At 36.7% G+C, this 24,800-nt stretch overlaps 1 protein-coding gene across 1 annotated transcript; it reads left to right on the forward strand.

Moving 5' to 3' along the window:
- Nucleotides 1-7,274: 7,274 nt before the first annotated feature.
- Nucleotides 7,275-22,816, forward strand: LOC138839756 (double-strand-break repair protein rad21-like protein 1). Its single transcript, XM_070039318.1, has 8 exons — nt 7,275-7,388; nt 9,678-9,738; nt 15,962-16,057; nt 16,954-17,061; nt 19,082-19,290; nt 19,517-19,589; nt 20,754-20,875; nt 21,893-22,816. The coding sequence occupies exons 1-8, from the start codon at nt 7,275-7,277 to the stop codon at nt 22,079-22,081; spliced, it is 972 nt and encodes a 323-aa protein (XP_069895419.1). The 3' UTR covers nt 22,082-22,816.
- The last annotated feature ends 1,984 nt before the right edge of the window (nt 22,817-24,800 follow it).

A 24,800-nucleotide genomic window follows, 5' to 3' on the forward strand; every position in this document is an offset into this window, starting at 1 on the left:
TATACATAGGACTAAAAAAAATGAAATTTTGGTTTTGAGCATGCCTTGTCTTGCTCCATAACATGATGTTCTCCAATTGCATCCGTTTTCCTGCAATAACATGATTTCATTTTTATGACTATGTAATATTTCATATTATGTATTTGTATATACACATATTCCCAGTAATAGTATTGTGGGGTCATAAGGAAGATCTGCATTTAGTGCTGTTTAATTAAACATGTCCAAGTGTAATTATTTGTCTTTTACTATCAATTAGGTTAACATGTAGATTTATAGACATATTCTAGTTATTATATATGATATATAAAGTGATGCTTATCGAAATGAACTCCAAGAAATAGAAACAAGAGGTTTTTTCTGGTTATAGTTTTCAATTGTTTTCTTTTTTCTTTCCTTTTTCTCCTTTGGTTTATTCTCTATTGTTACTGTTTTTGATTTCTGTACCCTTTGTCTTGTATATAAGTGTTAGGTTTTTAAAAAGAGATAGCCGAGTAAGAACAGCACCATTCAGGTAAGGGGTAGGTTTATTCATAGTTCTGGCTGGCACCAGGCCATATTGGCCCTCCATGGGGCGGGGAAAGGCCTGGGAAAGAGAGCTGGGAGAGCTGGGAAAGAGAGAGAGAGTTGGGAAAGAGAGAGAGCTGGGGAAGAGCTGGGAAAGAGAGAGCTGGGAAAGAGAGAGAGCTGGGAAAGAGTTGGGAAAGAGCTGGGAAAGAGAGCTGGGAGACAGAGCTGGGGAAAAGAGAGAGCTGGGAAAGAGAGAGAGCTGGGAAAAGAGCTAAGAGAGCTGAGAAGGAAAGAGCTGAGAAAGACAGCGTCTGGGCCTGGGCTAGGCCTTATCTAGGGTATGGGCGGAGAAAGGTGTGGCCACATCAAATTCAGATGTGACCTCAGGGGATGCAGATGTGACCTCTTCCAGGTGTGCCAGTTGCCTCGGTAACTCAGGCAACTGCGAGGAGGGTGGAGTCTTCTCGAGGAGGGTGGAGTCTGCTCCACATCCAGGAGCAGACCTTACAATAAGTTCATCTGATTTGGGGAGGGAAGAGGAATCAGAAAAGGCGGGACAAAGGGTGAAACAATTCAACAGTGACACTTACTAAACATGTTGGAAATGAACTTTACAACTTGGGGGACAGGGAGTGGGAGGAAGTGACAGAAAGTGAGGGAGGGGATAACACTGTTCAAAAAGAAATGTACTCATTACCTTACGTGTGCAACTGTAACCCCGCTGTACATCACCCTCACAATAAATTTTATTTAAAAAATAAATACGAAAAAATTATACCAAGAGAAGTAAGCCACTTGAGTCACAGCATCACCATTTCTGTGATTTCCCTTCCCATCCCCAAATCAGATGAACTTATATACAAGACAAACGGTGCTCAAGGCAAGTGCTCTACCACTTGAGCTACAGTGCCACGTCCAGCTTTTTCTGCTTATGTGCTGCTGAAGAATTGACCTCAAGGCCTCATGCATGCAAGGCAAGCCCTCTACCACTGAGCCACCTTTCCAGCCCACTTTCCAAATCTTTATTGAATTTCTTTTTCATATCCTTCATTGCCACATTTAATTCATTTAGCTGCTTTTTTTCTGTAGTGGTTTATTGGGCTTCTCTTAATTTTTAAAATTCTTCTAGTTTATTAAACATCTGTTCTTTTATTTAATTAATAATATTATTTTGTTGATATTGTTTGCACTTTCTTTTTCATCCTCGTCCTTTGTTGTGGCATTACTGGTTTTTCATAATGTTGCCTTGATTTTTCTTGAATTTCATGATATGGAAATTATTCATCTGTGTCCAAGATTCATGAAATTTTCAGTTTCCTATATACTCTCAGTTGTTATTTTCTTGGAGTTTCATTAAGATGAGGTGATGGTTGGGTGGTGGTATATGGATTGGATGGGTAGGGTCTCAGTTGACAGTTGCTTTTAGTGCTCAAGGCACTTTGTGTGGGATTCTTAGTCTCTCAGGGTGAGAAAGCTTGATTCAAAAGTGTTTGTAGGTGGTAAACCAGTCCTGTGTTTGAATTGTTCTAAAGAAGATGAGCCACTATTACTATTCCCATCTTTATACATGAATATAGGATCAAAAGTATATTTTTATATTCAAGAAGGACCTTCCTTAATCATGGTGGTAATGGGAAGGAGACAGAGGGAATAGTATTGTTGAAATAATTACAGATATTTGGGTATATAAGATGAAAAGGGATGGGAATTAAGCTTTGTGGGAGAAGCTAATGGGAAGGCAGAGTGAAGTAAGAATAAGAAAATTAGTTGAAGTTGTGTTGAGTCAGAGTGCATTGTTACATGACACAGGAAAGTTTTGGGAAGATGGCATTTTAGCCCATCTTTACCTGACTTTGAGGTGAAGACATATACTTGACTATACAGGAACTGGATGGAGGCAGGGAGCAAAACAGAGTCGTAACTAAAAAGAGTTTCAGTCACAGTTTGGGCCTGTTGATTATTATCTATTCATATTTTGGGAAATGTTCCAGAGATGTTATACTTTTATTGTTTGAGAAGTCTGTTCTGAGCTTTAGGCTGTTTTCTTCCTTTGGCTACAAGATTTTAAGAATTAAATCACCTATTTGAAGGGTATTTTGCCTTTTGTCACAGATGATTATGGGTAAATCTTGTCCATCTTGGAGCCCAAGGTGATTAAAAAGTGACTGCAAGAGAGAATGGCTCAGATCCAAGGACAGAGGTACAAACTTAGGGCTGGGTATCCAGCCTTTACCCTATTTTTTAAATTATTACATGACCCTAAATAAGTAATTAGTGTTATTCAGTAAAAGGAGTGTTTTAAAGTCCTCTTAGGCTGTCTCCCCATGCACAAGTATAAGATTGTCTAGCATATATATTTGAGAGTTGGACTGGAGTGGTGTAAATGCTCAAGTTTACAAGAAAAATTCCATTACATGTGTTTTAATTGGTGCTCTCCCTAGAAAACATGTTTATCATAAAGCAGTGTTACATGTATATTCACACACATGTTATAAATATTTATATTCATATTTATATATTTTCTTCATAATACTAGGTGCCATGAAGGTGTCCAATATGGCTGGAGCCCAGGGAATAGTTTAAAAAGTTATCTAATATTGTAAATATAATAAAACCTGGAAATATGTTAATACCTCTCCCAATATCTCATATAATAAAAAGTTGTCTCCGCTATTGGAAGGCTTAAAAGATAGAGGTTTAAGAGGTAGGGCCTGGTGGAAAGCTACTGGACAATGTCCTCAAGGGGGATTGGGACCCTTATTTATCTCTCTCCTTCCCATGCACCATGAGGTAAACAGACTTCTTCCATTATACCCTCCCTGCCATGATGTTCTACCTTGTCGCCAACCCTGCAATGTTGCAAGCAAATGACCACAGGCTGAAATTGTAAGCCAAAGTAATCTTTCTCCTTTTAAATTGATTAACATGTATAGCATATTTTTATTAACTACCTGATATGAAACTTCAATAATTTTTCTCATTTTGCTGTGTATGTGATCATCCAATCCTAATATAATTGTTTTGTTGTATAATTTTCTATAAAGGAACTAGAGAGATAATTCAGCCTTCTACAAGAGTGACTAATGATTTTGTGTGAAATCTGTACACTATTTTGACTTAATGCATAAGTATTATGTAAGTTGTAAAATTTGGAGACATCCAAGTGTCATTCATACATAAACTGCCAAATATCATTGTATAGTGACAATTTTTACATATTGGAGCTAACAACATATTAAACTAGTTTCTTATTGATGAGTCATTGTGGTGATGTTTGATTTCTGTATTTTCTTCATCCAAGTCAGTATTTCATATAAAAAATAGAGAAATTTAGTTTGTTCCCAATGAACTTATCTTCTTCACATTTTTTTTTATTAATCAATGGATCCAAGAGTGTATTATGTTTTGAACTGTGTCTTTTCCTTTTCATGGAGTAAGATTTTATTACACTGTATAAGATATTTCATGTGTAGATAGCAGATATCACTAAGGCAGACATGCCATGTAACATATGACCAAATACAATGAGATCATGGAACACAGGACTTCCAGGATTGGTAGCCCAACTGCTTATAATAGTGCCACATGACTACGTTCTATAAATACATACCTTAACATCCTATGCTTTGTGCTACTCTTATGAGAAGAGAAGAAATATGTATATTTATAATTGCACTGCAGATAGATTTCTGCTTTAACTGCATGTAAGGAAGCAAATTATCTGCCTAATGGTTGTAAGAATTTTCCATAGACTAGCTCCTGGTGCTGTATATTTTAAGTTCAGTTTCTTATCCTAAGTACCTATCTCCTCTTGCTGGCCTCTAACAGAATTTATGGCCCTGCTCCCTCAGATCCATGGAGGGTGTCATCCTAGTGGGTAATAGGTGTGTTTCTGGAAGCCATTCCTACACTGAGATGGATAGCAAAGATTTTATCACAGATGTGAGTGACCACGCAGAGGTAGAGTGACCTACACCTAAGTCAAACACACATTGCTGTGTGCCTTAGTTGTGCCCCGAGGTACTACATTGCCACTAACATGATGTGATGCAGAGGTGGGGTGGAAAGAAGCTTCATTCTTAAACGATTACAGCTAATATCATTTCAGTAAAGTTTACGACAGACCTCTCCACAATTCCCATGGTGACAACAAAGTCTCCCAGTCTTTCACTTGAGTGCTTGCTGTGATGTCCCATGTGGTGGGGCTGGGAGCTTAACTCCAGTTCAAATCCTGCCTCTGCCATTAAAAATGATGTGACCTTGAACAGGCTTTTCTTTCTTTTTATTTATTTTTTTATCATAAAGATACGTACAAAGGGCTTAGAGTAAGGTAATGAGTACATTTCCTATGGAGCGTTGTTACCCCTCCTTTGTTTTTTCCCTACCATCCCTTTCCTCCCTACCTTCCCAACTCCTCCCTCCCCCTCCCCCTGAAGTTGTAAAGATCGTTTCCAAAATAGTGGCTTATATGCCTCATTGTTACAATGGGTCAACCTGTATCCTGTTTCAGCATTATGTTATTACCCTTCCCGTTCCCAAATTAGAAAAATGTATATACAAGAGGCAGGGTGCCAGAATCAAATACAGTGACAACAGGGGTTATACCATAGGGGGAATATCATGCAAAAGAAACGAAAAAAATCAGATAATACATTAAAACAACAGCAATAAAGAAAAAAACCTCTTGTGTCCATATCTTGGGGTTTGTTCCCCTTAATACTATCTTATATGGTCATATGTACATAGCTTTGACCTTTTCTGCTTGTCTGGTATGATTATCCTAGATGTATACTAGTTATTGCAGATTAGGGAAACCATGGAACCTACATTTCTTTGGGTCTGGCTTACTTCACTTAATACAATTTTTTCAAGTCTTTCCATTTCCTAACAAATGGGGCAATGTCATTCTTTCTGATAGAGACATAGAATTCATACATATATATAGATAGATAGGTATCACATTTTCTTGATCCATTCATCTACTGAGGGGCGTATGGGTTGGTTCCATATCTTAGCTATGGTGAATAATGCTGTAGTAAGCATAGTTGTTACTAGTAGCTTTAGTGTGGTCTTGTTTGTGATCATTTGGGTAAATGCCCAAAAGTGGGATTGCTGGGTCATAGGGGAGTTCTATGTGGAGTCTTTTGAGGAACCTCCATACTTTTTTCCAGAGTGGTTGAACAAGTTTACACTCTCACCAACAATGCAGTAGGGTTCCCTTTTTTCCATATCCCCTCCAGCATTTGTTGTTATCAGATTTCTTGATTCTAGCCATTCTAACTGGGGTGAGGTGGAATCTCAATGTTGTTTTGATGTACATTTCTTTTTTGGCCAGAGAAACTGAGCATTTCTTCTTCATGTGTGTATTGGCCATTCTTATTTCCTCTTCAGAGAAGTCTCTCTTATTAATGAAGTGGTTGTTTCTTTGAGGATTTGTTGTTGGGGGTTTTAATTTTTTTGAGTTCTAAGTATATTTTAGATATGAGGCCCTTGTTGAACAGGCTTTTTTTTCCTGGATCACTTCCTTATCACACAAGTGGGAAAACTAATAACTACCTTCTGAGACTGTTTAAGAAACAAGCAAGGACTCATGAAAATAGGTAAGGAGTCTGAGCCTTATATAAAGATATTATTGTAGTTCCTCCAAGCTGTATTAGTAATTACTTCGAAGCTTGAGAGAAAAAAATCACTTTTTTTTTCCTTTTTAGGTTGGTTTGGGGGCTTGAACTCAGGGCCTGGGAGCTGTCATTGAACTCTTTGTGCTCAAGGCTAGTACTCTACCAATTTGATCCACAGCTCCACTTCTGGGTTTTCAGTGATTAATTGGAGATGAGAGTATCATGGGGGCTTTCCTGCCCGGACTGGCTTTGAACCGCAATCCTCAGATCTCAGCCTCCTGATTAGCTGAGATTACAGGCTTGAGCCCTTAGCACCCCATGATCCGTTTTGAATCCTTGTGCGCTGGTATGATTTTTCTGATTGTAGCAATTGGCTTTGACTAGTGAATGTTGTGCTGGAAACTACTTTTGGTCTTCAAGCGCAAGTTAATGTAAATGATTCGTTTAATTATAACAATATCCGATGTTTATGAAGACGCTGTTGCAGGCTGCTTACATACATTATAGTATTTTTCCTTACAGTATACTGTGGTGCAGATTCTTTTATTATGATTTCCATTTTACCGATGAGAAAACCTGCATTAAAAAAGATTCAGTGATTTCTGCAGAGACCTTTAGCTTGTAACTTGCAGCTACTAGATTACTTTCACAAGGGTATTTGGAGATGGAGAAGAAGGGATTGCTATTTATGGCAAGATTATAGGGCCAGTGCCCTGCCCCTGATGTGTCTATGTACAGGTATCCGATGTCTGTTTCCAGAACTTAAGCTTGGCTCCTGAGACATCACACCAGGTCATAGTGGCCTTATCCCTTTCCTGCCCAGACCCCACCCAGCTCTGCCCAACCCTGCTCTGAACTGCCCTGGTCCCACCCAGTATCCCCCAACTCTGCCCGGGAAGTTCACCCTCCCCACCCAGCCCCGCCCAGCCCTGTCTAGTCCCCACCCAGTCCCGACTGGCCCCACCCCAGCTAGCCCCACCCAGCCACCTTCGGCACAGCCCATTGCCACCAGTCCAACCCTGCCCTGCCCCCACCCCTCTGGCCCAGCTCCTCCCTAAGCCCCACCCCCAGTATCCACAATCCAGGACCCTAATAGGTCACTTCTCTCTGCGTCCCTTGTGCCACGTGCTTCATGCCACGCCTCCCATGCCACGCCCCTCACCTTGGTCACATATAAGGCAGGAGCCCAACGGTCAAATTCCTTCCATTTTAGCTCGACGCTGCTGGGCCACAGCTTTCTTCATTCAGACCCTGCTGAAAGTAGGCCTCAGCCTACTGTCCTGGGTGGGCACGGGGTGGGAGGTGGGTTTTGTGGTGGGCTGAATAGCTGTTGCTGTGGATCTTCAGGGTTAGCAGAGGAACTGAGGTGGCTTTGGTGATAGGGACTTTCCACTCTTCCACTCATGGTGTGGGTCGGGCTTCAGGAAGACATGCCGGCAGCAGTAACGGCCTGTGTCCAGGGCGGGAGGCACCAGCTAGGCAAAATGGTGTACACGTGGTAGGCAGGAAAGATGGACAGTTCAGCCACTGTTCTACCTGTCTTCAGATTTCCTCTTCTGTGTAGACGAGTGTGGCAGGAGTCCTGGGTGTGGTGCGACACGCTCCCCACCTGCCCTCCCCTTCCCTTCATTCCCCTGGTCCCTCTCTACTCTGTGCTTTGGGGAACGTGGCACCCACCAGTAGCCTGGCTTCTTGCTGAATATTTGGAAATTGTGCCTTATAGTATTTCTTACCAGGACTAGCATGGAACTGCAGTGCTCAAGCTCACTTTCCTGAGTAGCTAGGCTTATAGACATAGTTTTTTCCACCCAAGGGTTGTGATTCTCTTTAAATTTATTTATTTGTTTTGTCGGTCGTGGGGCCTGAACTCTGGGCCTGGGTGCTGTCCCTCAGCTCTTCAGCTCAAGGCCAGTGCTCTACCACTTGAGTCACAGTGCCACTTCCGGTTTTCTGGTAGTTTATTGGAAATAAGAGTCTCTCAGACTTACCTGCGCGGGCTGGCTTTGAACCGTGATCCTCAGATCTCAGCCTCCTGAGTAGCTAGGATTACAGGAGTGAGCCACTGGCGCCTGGCTAATTTTTTTTAATCTTTAGATGTACAAAGCATTTGCCACTCAAACTAGTATATGAATTCAGTGTATATTGATCAATTTCACCCCATTAATCATTTCTTTATTCCAACCACACCCCTTCCCTCAATTGTCTTAATTTTCTAAAATAAGTATTGAATTTTATAACTCTATTTCCCCCTTTCTCTCTTTATCTACTCCCCTCCCGTCGAAGATAAACTGGATTTTACTGTAAGATACTAAAGCAGTACAAACGAAGAAAGAGACACAAACTATTAAAATCTCTAGCTATCTGATGGGAAAATGTGATTTCTGGGTCGCACAATCATTTAGTATTCTCTTTTTCGGTTTTGTTTTGACAGGTGAGGACTGTTTAATGGGGTAAAGTGAGTGGCAGCAAATCTTCCTGAGGGATCGGAGGTTGTGCAAAGGGTCGATTTGGAGTTGGGCTTATATGGGTCTTAACAAGGAAGCAGAAAATTAAAAAACAAACAAAAAAACAGACTATGGTCTCTTGGGGGCAAAGGGCGCGTGTTCCTGGCCAGGCCCAGAATAGAATGGAATGCTCCACCAGAGTAAGGGAACTTTCATGGGTTGCACAATGTTTAGGTTTCAATTTAATGTTTTGATTCTTGAGGTGACATTGGCATTGATCAAAGTTTGCCTGCTTTTAATTACATTGAAAGGCTGCTATGTAGTAGGTACTGTGCTTAGCTGTATACTGAATGAATTATTTGATCATCATAACGAGCCTGAATCTAAACTCCATAAAGTGTGGCGGTTTTTAGGAACTTGTGCAGTGGTCAAATTTATATTTAATTTTTCCTTCATTACTAAATAGTTGTATTATTTTAGACATAATATTTAGCATACTTGAGGTTGGGTTTATTTTCTTTTGTGAATAGACATTATTAAAATTAAATTCATATGTAAAAAAAATCCAGTAATGCCTGGCACAAAATAAGAATGTAAGAAATTGTGTATAAGTATATAACAAATTGAAGTTGACAAAGCTTAAACAACTCAGCCTCAGCAACAGAGCCAAACAAAACTTGAATCTGGGTTGACTGACTGAGGGATTTATATTCTTCCCATAATATTAATAATAGCATACTTCCCCTAAATTCCACATCTGGTTACCTTTGTTGAATAAGCCAAATAATATTAATCATTTTACAATTTAAATGCTAAATCGTTTAAATATAAATACAAAATAAATATAATTAAAAATTATTTTTAAGGGGAAGAAATTCTTACGATTTCAGGATAGTACTTAAGAACCTAATTTTTATTTTAGTACTTTGGAAATTATTGAAAAGTAAAAATTGTACTTCAGGTAAGTTGGAGGCGTGGCTCAGTTGGTAGAGAGCTACCCATCAGGTACTGAGCATCAGGTACTGAGTTCAAGTCCCCTAAACAAAACATTGTACTTCAAATGCCAGGATACATTCTTTTTGTGAATCTTTTGAATCTATAACAGGAATATCTTTTGGAAGACTTCAGTGGAATATTTGCTAAAATGGAGGAGACACGTTGTGCAGGTAAACATACAATGTTAATTTGTTCCCCCTTTTTGATTCCTTTTGTATTTTTGTGAGACTGTACTCTTTTTAACTGGCAGCATGTTGTAGTTCCAGATGAGAATGGTGAATGTAAGCTTCATTTCAACAGAATTTCATTGTCCATGGTTAAGGAAAAATTATATTCTCTCCCTTGATCCTTTCCTGTATTTCTATACTGTCCAAAACTTGTAATGTTTTTTTTTGTATTTATGTATTTAAGATTACTACTGTTTTAAATTTTATTTTATTGTAAAGATGCTGTACAGAGGAATTACTGTTATATGAGTAAGGTGCATTTCTTGTCGAACACTGTTACCCCCTCCTTTGTTTTTCTCCTACTTTCCCTTCTTTTTCCCACCTTCCCCACTCCTCCCCCCCATTGTAAAGTTCATTTCCCACATAGTGTCTTGTGAGTATCATTGTTGCACTAGGTCATCCCGTGTCCTTGTTTCAGCATTTTATTATTTCCCTTCCCCTCCCCAAATTAGATAACAGTATATACAAGATTCAGGGTACCAAAATCAGATACAGTGACAACCAGAGGGGGAAGAACATACAAAAGAAACAAAAAAATCACATAGTACGTTAAAAACAACAAGGATTTTATATTGTGTTTTTAATGATTTTTTAGTTTGTCATTTGTTTTGCCTTTATAAGAGACATAGGAAATAGTTTGACAGAATGTAAATTGTAATATAATTGTCATTGATGTTAGGATTTTTAATATTCTAACTTAGGTTCTGTTCATTTGATATTTTCAGAATCACTAAACCTTCTAAAGTGCTAGAGATTTACATGTCTTTTAACTATAATGCTTTCAATTTTAATGTAAATTGCATCTGTTTCAATTTTGAAGATATTCATAATTTAGGTCTCTCCTCCATCACTAGATTTTTTTTAAAGCATCATTTTCATAGGTATTTTCTGAATCTTGTTGTTGGGAGTACGGGGATTTGAACTCAGGGCCTGACACTTGCTAGACAGACATTCTACCACTTAGCCACACTTGCAGGTATTTTTGTGCTTGTTATTTTTGAGATAAGGTGTCTTTAACCTTCTTGGACCTGCATCTAACCTTGGAGCTGGGCTGACAGGCATATAGAATCATGCCCACTTCCTTTCAGTTGATATAGTGTCTAGCAGACTTTTGTGCCCATGGTTGGCCTGGACTGTCATCATCCTAAATCTCAGCCTGTGGCAATAGGTAGGATGACAATTGAGAAACACCATACTTAGCTATTAATCAGGATTTCATGGGTCTTTTTGCCCATGCTGGCCTTGAGCCAAATTCTTCCCTATTTCAGCCTTCCAGTTGGCTAAGATTATAACTGTGAGCATGAGTCTCCTCTCCATTCCTCTACCATTCATTAAAAAAATTAACATACAATAGAAGATTGCATTGGGAAATTTGCATGATAAACAAGGTATTGCAATTCACCCTCCTCCCCTCTTACTTTTCCTTACTCACCTACCCTATTCCTAGCTCAATTTCAAGAGGTTTTGTTGTTTGATTTTCAGACATGCCAACAATCTCTTTCAATATTTTCTATCTTCCCTCACACTTTTAGCCCAATTCTCTCTCACTAGTACCCGCTGCTTGAACAAAGCCAGTTTCTCTTTCCTCTACCCCCTACCCTAATGATCAACAGCTTTCATAATATTCTTTATTCTGTTTCATAGTTGCAATATATCTCAAAATTATTCACTCTCTTATTTATCTTTTCCATTACACTTCTCTGAAATAGTTCCTTATTTAAACTCATGTTCTATACTTATCCATATATATATACATGTGTATATATTTATGTTATCTAAAAATATATACATCTTTTAGGTCTAGCTTTCACAAATGAGCAAAAACATTATGGTATCATGGTTTTTGAGCATGGTTTGTTTCACTCAATATGTTTTGCAATTCAATGTTTTCCTTCAAATGACATTATTTTACTTTCTCTTTGGCTGCATAATATTCCATCATGTATGCATGCATTACATCTTTATCCATTTATCTGTTGCTGGAATCTTGGCTAATTACAGTGTTTGGCTATTGTCTGCAATGCTGCAATTGATAAAGGTATTTTCCTCTACATTGATATATTATCATTTAGACATGTGCCCAATAATCATATAGCAGGGTCATAATGGAGTCCTATTTTTAGTTTGGTGAGAAATTTTTTTATGCTGGTTACCATAGTGCATGAACTAGTGTCCATCCCCACCAACAGCATATGATTTGAGTTTCTATTATCTATAAGTATGTTGAACATTTCTTTGTGTATCTATTAGCTATTTGTATTTCTTCCCCACCAACAGCATATGATTTGAGTTTCTATTATCTATAAGTATGTTGAACATTTCTTTGTGTATCTATTAGCTATTTGTATTTCTTCATCTAAACACGGTCTCCATTTGTTACATTGGATTATTTATTCTTTCACTAATTTTTTAGTTATTTTTATTCTGTATATTAATATTTTATCTGTTGAATTTTCTCCCACTCAGTGATTTGTTTGTTCTAGTGATTGTATCTTTTGTTGTGCAGGATTTTTTAAATTTGATAACCCTATTTCTAAATTCTTGCACCTAGAGTCTTATTCAGAAAATATTTACTTGTGATAATGACTTGTAGAGTTTTTCTTATGTTTTTCTGTAGTAGATTGGAATTTTTAAATATATACTGAGCTCTTTGGTCCAATTGAAGTTGATCTTTATTCAGAGTGTGATGGAGATCCAATTTCAGTCTCTTGAAAGTAAGACAGGAAGTGCTCCCAGAACTATCTGTTGAAGAAGCTATCCTCTCCAGTGAATGTTCTGAGTTCTTTGTGAAAAAAATTTACTGATTTTAGGGCTGGGAAGGTGGCTCAGTGGTAGAGCGCTTGCCTTGCATGCCTGAGGCCCTGGGTTCAATTCCTCAGCACCACATAAGCAAAAAGAATAAAAGCCGGAAGTGGTGCTGTGGCTCAAGTGGTAGAGCGCTAGCCTTGAGCTGAAGAGCTGAGGGACAGCACCCAGGCCCCATGACCGGACCCCCCCCCCAAAAAAAAAATGTACTGAATTTATCTGTATGTTTTTTTCCCTGCGTTTTCTATACTGTTGCATTTGTCTTTAGGTCTGCTTTAGTTCTAATACCAAGCTGATTTTATTACTTTGCACTGTAGCATAATTTCAAGTATCCTATAATGATACCTACAATGATGATTGTTTTACTTAGAATTGCTTTTATTGTACAGGGTCTTTTGTGTCATCATATGAACCTTTAGAGTGATTATTTTTCTAATTCTGTGAGGAATGATAATGGGATTTTGATGAGTATTGCATTGTAGCTGTATATTGCTTTTAATGGTATGGCCATTTTTACAGCATTAATTCTGCCAGTCTGTAAACATGAGGGTTATTTCCATCTTCTGCTCATTTTCTGTCATATTTTTTTGCTGTTTAGTTCTAGATTAATTTCATTATGATCTGCTGGAATATAAAGAGTTTTTTTAATTTTGTTATATTTTCTTAGACTCTCTGTATATTTCAGAATATTTTATGTTTTGGAGAAAGTACCATTGGCTGGTAAGAAGAATATGTATTGCGCATCTATTGGATAAAATACTCTGTGAATGTCTGCTAAATGAATTTGGTCTATGCTGTCATTAATTATGATATTTCTTTGTTGATGTTTTATTTGGATGACCTCCCTGTTGATGAGCATGATGTATTGAAGTCTCCTCAAATTATTTTGCTGGTTTGCAATTATTACTAGTCCAGAAGTGTTTCTTTAATAAACCTGATTATCTTTTTTTGGTGCATATATGTTAACTCTGATTTCCTCTTCATGTATCATTCCCTTCTTTGTCTCTTTGACTAATTTTAACCTGGTATCTGTTTTATCAGCTATGAGAATGATGACTCATTCATGATTTCAGGGTCCATTTGCTTGAAATATCTCTTTTTATTTTTTCATCCTAGTTCTGTGTTTGTCTTTGGCAGTAAGGTATGTCTCTTTAGGCAAAAAGTGTTCCCATCTTGTTTTGTGATCCTAGGTGCCATGCTACATCTTTTGATTGGACAGCTAACACTATTAAAATGTAATAATAATAATGAAAGGTACACTATATTTCCTGCCATTTGCTGTATTATGATGCATCTTTTTGACCCTTTTCTACTTTGCTAATGTACTCTTCTAGTTTAATTTATTCTTTCAAGTATTTTTCCACTTTTCATATGCTTCTGCTAGAGTAAGATTGCATTAACTATCTTTTGTAGTACTTTCTTAGTAGTGACCAATTCCTTTACATTTTGTTTATCCTGGAAGATTTTTATTTGTACTACTGAGTACAGAAATCTATGTTAGCTAGATGAAGAGTGTAAATGTGGAGAGAAAGGAGATAGTATTATAATTTGAAAGTTAATACTAAAAGACAGATATTGGGAGTTAGGTTTGATGATAACAAAAAAAGGGAGAAACAAAATAGATCAAACGGGAGATGCATATGCTGGAATGTAGAAGTTAAAAGTTACGTAGCTTCTATTCAATTTAAAATATATCACATACCAAACAATTGAACATTAACAAAAAGAAACTGATGTATATACAACAAAATACAAATTGTTAATTTGTCTGTCTATATAAACACACACACACATACACACACACACTTCTCTCTATACACATGTCTCTGCTGGCCAGGTTGAGTGTCAGGGCTTTGCTTTCCTCAAAAATGTTACATGGGGAAGGTCCTTAGCATTTAAGCTGATTCCTCATGCTTGTATTGGTTGACCCAACAGGCAGTTACTCCAAAGGTTGCTTTGTTGCCAGACTTCTGGAAAGCTACATGTATTTAATATTGGGATGTGGTGGACCCATCTCTCTGGCTTCTGCAGCCTCTGATTTGCTAGCTGAGGGATAGCTCCCACAGCAAGAACATTTTTTGCTAGTTCCTGCTAACCTCTCTGTTGCACCTCTCATGCCTCTTATAACTGATACTCAAGTGATATGGCCAAGTGTCCTGCGGGTTAACTTGAGATTGCGTCTTTTTCCTGAGCCCCTAAGGATGTTTCTCCAGATAGCAATCTGTTGATCTCTGTGAGAGCAGAGACACTGAAGGTCTTAGTTCTCAGGCCAGTGACTCTTGTTAAATTAATCCCTGCATCCCTGTTCCCTGTGCTGGTAATAATACCTGTGGCTGGGTGGTATTTATTTTTCCTGCAGCTGAACTTGGCACTTTCTCCTGAGGACTAACTGATTTTTTCCTGGTGGTGGTGTTTTTGGTTTCCTTACTCCCAGCCTGGTGTAGCTGGGCACCAGGTACAAACTCCTTGACCCTTGCTTTCTGCTATGGTTGCCTCTGTCATTTCCTGAGTCTCTACAAATGCCTTGTACCTTTGGCTTCCATTCTTTTCCTACTCAGAATCTAGTAACTCGTGTCATTGAATTCTTCTCACTCATAAGATAAAAACTGTAGAGGCATTCAATCCATCATCTTGCCTACAAATGTAATCTTAAAGTCAAATTTCTACAATATTATTCATTGCATAAAAATAAAGCCTCAGATAAGTTTGTGTCACGTGGGTCAATTAATTTTTATATATTTAAAAAAGGAAGTAGTATACTTAGGTCTAAGTAAATAACATATGCCTTTAAACACACTTTTGATAAAGGTTGGGAACTACTGCCTGTTTTGAATTCCTATTGTTGTAGAAAAAAGAATGAGGTTACTATAGTCCTTAAAAAAGTATTTGAGGCTGGGAAGGGATGTGAAGGGTAAACAAAGGAGGAGGCTGCAATGCTTGGTAAGAAATGTATGCATTATCCTGCCCATGTAATTGTAACCCCTCTGTACAGTATGTTCACAAATTAAATTAAATTTAATTTAAAAAATAAAAAAAAACCGTATTTGACAGTGTCCTGAGCAACAAAATCTTCTTTAACACAAATTTGGGGGCATCTGTATAAGATGATCTTTCTAGCATCTTATATTATTTTTATATTTTTAATATTCTATTATAAAATTATAGAATTAGGATATATATCATCTAAGACAAAGGCACATATTTAAAAGATAGTTTGTAAGCTATTCATATCAAATGTACTTAAAATCTGGTTATACTTTGATGATACTTTGTATAAAGTAATATTAATAAATGTTCACTTAAAACTAACAGTTTGACATGTTTATGACAATAGTTTGAAATATTTATACACTTTTTAAAGACAATGTGATAAAAGATGATGATGATGATGATAACTTCTTGGATACCATGCATTTGACCAGAGACATTCCAGTGCCTCCTAATTCTCCTGTTTTGGGTAAGTTGAAAGTCTTCTGTGTGTAGAAAGTGGAAGAGATACTGACATTGAAATTAAACCTCAACATTTCTGAGTTTAATTAGCAGTATAAGATAGGGGAAAATTATAAAGAAGGGTACCCCTCCCATTCTTCTATTCTTCCTTCAGAAGTTATAAAACAGTATGATAGATGCTGAGAACAGTCAGCTGAAGGGTACTTAGCTAATATTATGATTAGTATGGATACACACATAAATATCAAATACTATATTCTCAAATCTTAAAAGTAATGTCTGTTACCTGATAATAAAAATGGCACTTAGTATAATTAGCTAATTCTTTTAAAAGTGGAGATAAATTGCAAATGTGAGGCTATTTTTCCAGCTTGAAATTCTTAGGACAGCACCTCCGATGACTTGAGATTGTTCAGATTGTTTCCTTCAAAGTGAGGAGTACAATGACCACATCTTGATTCTTCACAATTCTCGGTGTTTTATTTACTAACTCTGTGTTAGAAATTGAAAATGTAAGAAGAGTTACATGTTTACTTAAGGATATTTATGTGTCAGTTGGTCAATGGCTCAACAATATATTTTTTTCAAGATACATATCAAGATTATGTTGTCATTTATTAGAGTTATACTACTATTTTCACTGCTGCTATGACTTTGGCCTCACCTTAAACTTCACATGTGGAAAAGTTGGAGCTAGAGTTGTCTCACCCAAACACTGTGGCTCCCAGACTGTATAACTGAGCCTCTTTGCCTCTCTTAAGCACAGGACTGTAAGCATTCAGATAGGGCCTCAATTAGCAGTATAAACTAACCAATTCATTGTCATTTTAACTTATATACACTCTTATACTTTGCCACATAACCTAATTTTTTCCTATTCACTTTTATGGTGAAATTAATTAGAACCAGAAGACCCAGATAACATATCTATACTTTTAAATGAAGAAATGGGTGGAGAAAAGTTATCAACTGAAGAGAAAGGAATTGCTCTTGAGCCAACTGATGTATCAGGTCAGAGGAAATCCTGGTTTACTTTTGTTTATGATATCCTAATATATTCATCTTGATATATGTGAATAATCTAGGATGCATTGATTGTAGTCAGTGTACTAATAGCAGTTATAATATGGTGGGAGAAAAGTCTGAAGGACATTCAAGGTAATTCTTTTGTTAGATTCAACCCTGTTCACACATAGGTTCAGTTTGGGAACTAAAAGCAGTTAAACTGAATTCAAGAAGTTACTGAAGCTAGATACTTATAAACTCACAATTGTAATCACACCTACTCAAGAGACTGAAATCTGAAGGATTGTGGTTTAAGTCCAGTTTATGAAAAAAAGTTCACTGGACCTCATTTCCAAAATTATCATCAATATAAGCAGAGTTTGAGGAGTGACTCAAGTGGTTTGTGACTCAAGTGTGAGACCCTGAATTTAAACTTCATGACTTCAAAAAAGTAATTGACACATTATTTTATGGTGGACAGACAATGAAAACAACCTGGTATCTACCTCTAAGAAGTTGGAGTGTGTGTGTGTGTGTGTGTGTGTGTGTGTGTGTGTGTGTGTGTGTGTGTGTGTGTGTGTGTGTGTGTGTGTGTGTGTGTGTGTGTGTGTGTCCCGGGGCTTGAGCTAAGGGCCTGGGAGCTACTGTTGTACCACTTGAGGCACACCTCTACTTCCAGCTTTTTGGTGGTTAAAGAGTCTCACACACTTTCCTGCTTAGGATAGCTTCAAATAGTGATCTTCACATCTCAGCTTCCTGAGTGGCTAGGATTTACAGGTATGAGTCACCAGCACCCAGCTCCTTTAAAACATTTTGATTTATGACTGGCATGGTGGCACATGACTATAATCCCATAACTTTCTGTGGCTGAAGCAGGAAGATTATGATATAAGACCAGACTGGACTGCATAATGGATTTGGGCCCAGCCTGAGCTATGTAGTGATATTCTAGTTCCAAAATTCAAAGCAAACTTCAACCTAATCAACATAAATAAATATGTAGTGAATATCATATATGAGAGTGAGAGGATTAGAAGAACAGCACTGTGCCCTCCACCATTAAACATATTTTCTAGAGTAAAGAATAAGTATGAATCTAAAAAAAAGAATAAGTATGAATCTAACCTATAACTATGTCTTTTAGGCACATTCTTGCTGTAAGTCATAAATTGAGATATGTGTTTGGACATAAACTCAGGAATAAAAGGAGTAAAGCTTTGTACTGTTTACTTAACTGAATTCTGGATGAGCTTCTATTCCACAGGGTTGAGGGAAAATTCCATCCTCAGAGCCCGCTTTGTACCCTTTGCCTTGGTATTACTACCATCTGAGGTAGAATTTAGGTTCTAGAACTGCTTGTCACTATCCACAACAGTTCATAGTTGTACCAACACTCCCATCTACATGGTTATCCCTCGAAGATCTTACCATATTCCTGTTTCTCTTGACTTTGATTGCAGCTCTTCAATCTGATCTATCTAATCCCTTCTCTCCATTTTCAGCTTTATTAAAGACTGACTTCTGCTTTTCTATGCAGATTTCTCTGAAGGAGTTAAATCCGATGCAGCTATCTTGTTACTTTGAATGCATATATGAATTTCAATAGGGAAAGAAAATTATGCTGGACAAGTACATAATGTTTCAGAAGACATTATGTAGCCTGGACATTTTCTAGAAGCTCCAGATAGGTTAACTTCCCTGTCAGTATAGCCTTTACTCCATGTATGTGCAGGTGTCCCAAAGTAGGTGAACAATGTCCCTCCAAAGCACTTTCAGTGAATATTTAAAAAAAATATCAGCATTTGGGTCTTCATGCACTGTGTAAAACCTTTGCAAAGGCTATTTTTAGACACAAAGAGAAGGATTTTCTTCTGAATGCTACTGAGCAGATGTGTTGTGAAACCTGTTTCTTCTATATTCTTACATGTATAATAATAATGCATATAACATAATATATACACTATAATTTTCCAGAATATAATTTTCCAAGGTAGTGCAACCAATCACACTCATTTCTTGTATCTAGGTGTTGCTAAGGAAAATCTAAGGAAAAGGAAGAGACTGCTGGATGAGGAAATCAGTAGCCAAACTGTGTGTAAAGAGGAACTTTCTTCTGAGGACACATCCAATTTTTTAGAAAATGTATCTCCTAAACAAAGATTAATGAAGACAAAGAAGAAGGGAAAATTTCTATCAACTGCTACCCATGATTTGGTTTATAATGAATTGAAGAAGGTAACAGTTCCCATTCCATTGACATAAGTGCAATGTGTTCTCATAAATAAATCAATCAGCAGAATTTGAAAACAATTACATTTTGTGTAATTTTGCTTCATTTTAAATTAATTTGTTGAATATGTGTATATGAATTATAATTTTTTACCTTAGCTCATATATGCTGTGTTATATCATATTGCTTTACAAGTTCTGAGAGATGATGTAAAAATGTCTGTTTTTACAGTTGTTTACTAAACGTGGAACGTCTGAGCAGAAGGAGCCAGGAAGGGAAGAAGAGGGAACATGCCATGTAGTAGGTGAGACTTCATAGTGCTGTGGATGGGGGTGGAGTGGAGGTAGAGACTCCTGGAAACAAAAATTGCATTTTATATTTCCTAATGAAAATGAGATCCAGTTACTTATTTTCAATAGTAAATGATAGCACTTGACGAATATTTTAACTTAAAATAATAAAATATTTTGTTTTGTCTGCTTTTTAGATTAAGTTTCAGACACTTCATTAGAAAGTTGAACTTGCTAGATATGGTGGCTCATACATGTAATCCTAGCTACTTGGGAGGTGAAAGCTGGGAGAATCATGGTTTGAGGCCAACCCAGGCAAAAGTTAGTGAGACATCCCCTTCCATCGGAACAAACAATCTGAGGGTTGTGATTTACACTGCAATCCCAGCTACATAGGTGCTTAGGTAGGAGAATGGTTGTCCAAGGCCAGTCCAGACAAGAAACAGAAGGTTGTGTATGAAAAATAAAAAACAGTAGAAGTGTGGCTGAAGTGATAGAGTAAGTGCAAGGTCCTGAGTTCAAATCACAGTACAGCCTCCTCCAAAAACATGAAATACATACATACATATATATATATATATATATATATATATATATATATATATAATCACTTAGATAGTTTTTACTTTTGATCTTTATAACCTCTATCTTCCACAAAGTCAGGATTCACAAACCTCTGAGAAATATTTATATTTATTTTCTTTGAAACAATTAGCATGAAAAATCAGATAATTTTCTTTGAAACAATTAGCATGAAAAATCAGATAAGGTTAAGTACTATACTTAATACAACTAACTTGAAACATTACAAATCGCCATCCACACAAAGGATTTATAGAGTATCAATTGTTCTGATTATTGTTGTGACTGTAATGTAATAAAGCAAAATTATGTTCCCATCACATTTTTTGAAGACATTAGAATCTACTGACAATCCACCTGAGTGAGTGTGGAGGGGATGGTGGAGAGGATGGGGAGTGAGGTGATCAGAGTCAAAGAAGGGAAAAAGAAGATGAATATGTGAGACTTCAAGGAGTCCAAAGAAAGTTTGAGCACCCTTTGCCTGTATTCTTGTATTCCAAGTTTGTCTGTCTGAAGTCTTCTTAGTAGCAATCATATCCCAATTCCAACCTGACAAGTATGTTGATGAAACATTCTTTACTTCCTTGATTATTCAGAGACCTCTGTGCTAGAAGAAACAAATCCCCAGGAAGAGTTAAAACAGCCCCAAACTGGGGGTGCTGTTACTCAGGAATCAATGGACAGCATTGTTGAGGATAAAAATACCTTACAGTCTGAGGTAATATAACCAGAGACCAACACTGAATAGTGCTAGGATATTGACAAATCTCCTAAATTTGCAGTGCATGTTTAATCTCTTACTGTTCTGAAATTTCTTTAGTAAATAAGAGTACTGCAGGATCATGTATGCATTTCATGTGTAAGGCAGTATTGTCTAAGAATTTAGGTTAGTGATGACAAGATCAAGTACTTTTGTACTGAAATAGCATTTTCCATTATACGTTCAACGAAAGATTTCTGTATCTGAATCTATCTTCACCAAATCCATTAGTTCCCCCATTGAATATGCCATGGAAACTTTTAAGACCCAAGCCAATAACACTATTTCTCATTATAAAGTCACACTCCTCATAAAATAGTGCATTTTACAGATAGACATTATTTTGACCTGTAATCTGAAAGACTACCTCAAAGTCCATGAGTGAGAAAATTCAAATAAAATATAATTTGTTGGAAAATATAAATTTCATTTAAATACTTAACAAATATTTTCTCTGTTATCACTTTTCTGGTTTTACAACTATAAACACCAGGGAAAAATAAATAAATAAATAAATCAGTGTTTTTCTAATCTGTTGCATGCTTGCTGTATTTTGATAGCCATCCAGGGAACTCAAAGTCAATCCAGATCAGAATGAATGCCTGGGGAGAAAAGAGAGTTGCACAGCCCATAAAACAGATTATGTTTTGCTCAATATTTTCTAAGGCACTGCATACTGAAACAGTGAATTCCTAGTGCTATCCTCATATGTACCTGGACTTTTCTTAGAAAGTACTTACTGAAATTAAGATGAGGTAATATTTGTGTGTGTGATTGCAGTAAGAAAAATAGGTTTTCAGTGACCAGTGGTGTAAGTTTTCTTGCTAAGTTTGTTAGTCATTTATATTTGTCCTTTGGAAAATATTATAGGCAGTTCTGAATACTTTTCCATATTTGATTGGTTATTGTATTGCTTTACATCTAACAACGTTGCTTCCCTTTATTTCCCTTTTTTTTTTAAAATTACGTCCCCAGGCATCCAGCAGCACAGGAAAACAGTCCTTTAGTCTGGCAGAATTCTGCAAAAACAGTGACCGAAGACAAACAGCTTCTGCATTTTACAGCTTGTTACTCCTGAAAAAAGAGCAGGCGATTGAGGTCACCCAGAATGCTCCATATGAGGATATTACAGTTACAGAGGGCCCAAAGTTCCATGATGTGTGAAGGAAATCCGGTGTAGGCTGTGTGGTCACTGGCTTTTCTATGTACCTTGTTCAGTGTAGTGTAGAAACCATGTGGCAGAACTGAAAGTTGGATCCATTTCATAGGCAGGCTGACCTTGTATTCATTCTTTGTAAAATTAGAATAATAATACCCAGAATTGGAAACCTGTATCTTTATAGTAGAAATACATAATTAGAGCTAAGTAATCTTTTCTTCACTTAGCTAATTTGATTTAAATGTTAAGTTTAGTGTTCATTTTGGATATATTTCTAAATACCATATGCCTTTGAGAAACACTCAAGGGTCTAAAAGGATTATTTTGTTAGAATTGCAAATGCTGGTGTTCTTAGCAAAAAAATATTTTTGTGCACATATGATATACCTAGATATATAAAGGGTCACTTAATGAATCTATGTGACTTTTTGGTAAACCAGGTGTTTTCTAAAGATCTGCACCATTTCACATCTCACCAACAGTGTGTCAGAGTGCCAACCACACTATACCCTTCCCAACATTTATTTCTGTTCCTTATTGGACTAAAGCTATCCTAGTGAGCGTGAAGTCTTATTTGCTGGTTTTCATTTTCATTTTCTTCATGATAAAGTAATGAATATTTGTATGCATATGTTTGATAATATTTTGGTAATGATTTCTGTATCCATATTATGTGAGTTATTGTTCTGTATCTTTCTTATATTGTATTAGTGGCTTACCTGTGACAGTGGTGCTGGCCTCATTAAAATGATGGGAAATGGTTCCCATTCTACTGCTCTGGAAAAGATTGGATTTGTATTATTTCTTCTTTTAAACTTTGAATTCATATCATAAATCTACTTAAATATAGAAATCTATATTTTGGCTGTTTTGAAACAATTAAAATTTTAAAATAGTTCTAAGTATCAGTTGTCTATTTCATTTTGGATGAGTCTGGTAGATTCTTGTTGCAAGGAATCTGTTTCATCTACAGTGTTACATTTATGTGAGTACAGATGTTTCAAGTATTCTCTTGCTTCAGTTGTTTTTGTGGCACATCCGGGACTTGAACTTAGAGCCTGGGCACTGTCTCTGAGCTTTTTTGCTCTAGGCTAGCACTCTACCACTCCACTACTGAGCTGAAGATAAGAGTCTCAGAGACTTTCCTGCCCAGGCTGGCTTTGAACCTTGATACTCAGAACTCAGCCTCCAAAGTAAGTAGGATTACAGCAATGAGCTACTAGCACCAGGATAGGGCTAGAAAAATTATTGGCCTTTTCAAAGAAACATATTTGATTTCCTTAATTTCCTTGTGAGCTTCCAGATTTCAATTTCAGTCGATGTCTGCCCATATATTTATTACTTCTTTCCTCTAGCTTGCTTTATGCTTATTTTGCTATCATTTCTCTGGTATGATTGAGGTGGCAGCTTATATAATTGATTGGTCATCCTTTTCCTTTTCTAATATAAGCACACAATAGCACATATTTCTTTCCAAACCTGGCTTAGATGTATTACACATTCTTATATGTTTTACACTGACCCAACTGGGCATTTAAGTATTTCCCAGTTTCTACAAAGCCAATCAAATTGACGGATTATTTGAGAACAAATGTATCTTGTTTTATGCTTATATTCTCACTTTTTGTGACTTATGTAACTAATCATTGGTTCTCTTCCCAATCACCTGCATTTCAGTGCTCACAATTTTCTACTAATTGACAGCAGTTTTTACTCGGTTGATGAGAATAATATGGCTGAGGGGACCCTAGTGTTGGAAGAGGAGATTTCTGGTAAATGTAGTATTCTACTTACCAAGCAAAATAAAACATGTGGAAAAGGTAGAAAATTATTTTGACCAGTTCATATAATGTACCACAATTCCATGTCTTCCTTCAATTTTGTTGTAAGTATAAAGTAGATAAAATATATAGACATTTTGGCTGAGAAAATATTTTGAAATTAACTTCCTACTATAGCCTTGGGCTTTGAGACAGTAGGCCTTAACATTTGTCATGGCATTTTCAATTACAACATCCTATTCACGTCATGTTTTCCCACAATATATATCATACTGATAACCGTCTGGTAGGAAATTCAATTTAATTGGAGAGAAGGAAAAATAGAATGGAAGAAATATAGAGTCATTTGTTGCTAAATCTGATAGATGACTGTAAATCAGAGCTATAAAAGGTCTTACTTTGAAATATAATTAAATTCATAATGTGTTTTTAACATACATTACAAATATTAACAATTATCATGAGACCAATACTGCACTATGTTTTGAATCATGAAGTTACTGTAGAAATTTTCTTGTTAAAGTCACCAGGCACAATGGTAGAAGGTGTTTGTGTTTGGGAAGTAGAACCAGAGAGAACTCAAGTGTTTGCGTATGTTTATGATGGAAGTACATAATTTATATGTATATATTATTTATATATGTATTTGACACTCATTATATGTAATGTATATGGTATTATAAAGCCTGTATAAAGTACAAAAGGAAGAGTAGGAAGGAAGGGGATTAGGAAAGAAATGTAGATGAGGTGCATGATATTCATACATATAAATATAAAAACAAAACCTCTTAATACATGGCAATAAAATTCATTTCAAAATATGCCTACTGGAGTTGACAGTTTAGGACAACAAGTTCACTTTTGGTAATAATAAAAAAGGAGACATATAGTTGTGGGATGTCTGAGAAAATGACTTCCAGGATGGTGTCACCTGGCAGTATGT

Source organism: Dipodomys merriami, unplaced genomic scaffold (assembly GCF_024711535.1).
Source record: "Dipodomys merriami isolate MVZ:Mamm:240054 unplaced genomic scaffold, mDipMer1.0.p SCAF_3, whole genome shotgun sequence".
Lineage (NCBI taxonomy): Eukaryota > Metazoa > Chordata > Mammalia > Rodentia > Heteromyidae > Dipodomys > Dipodomys merriami.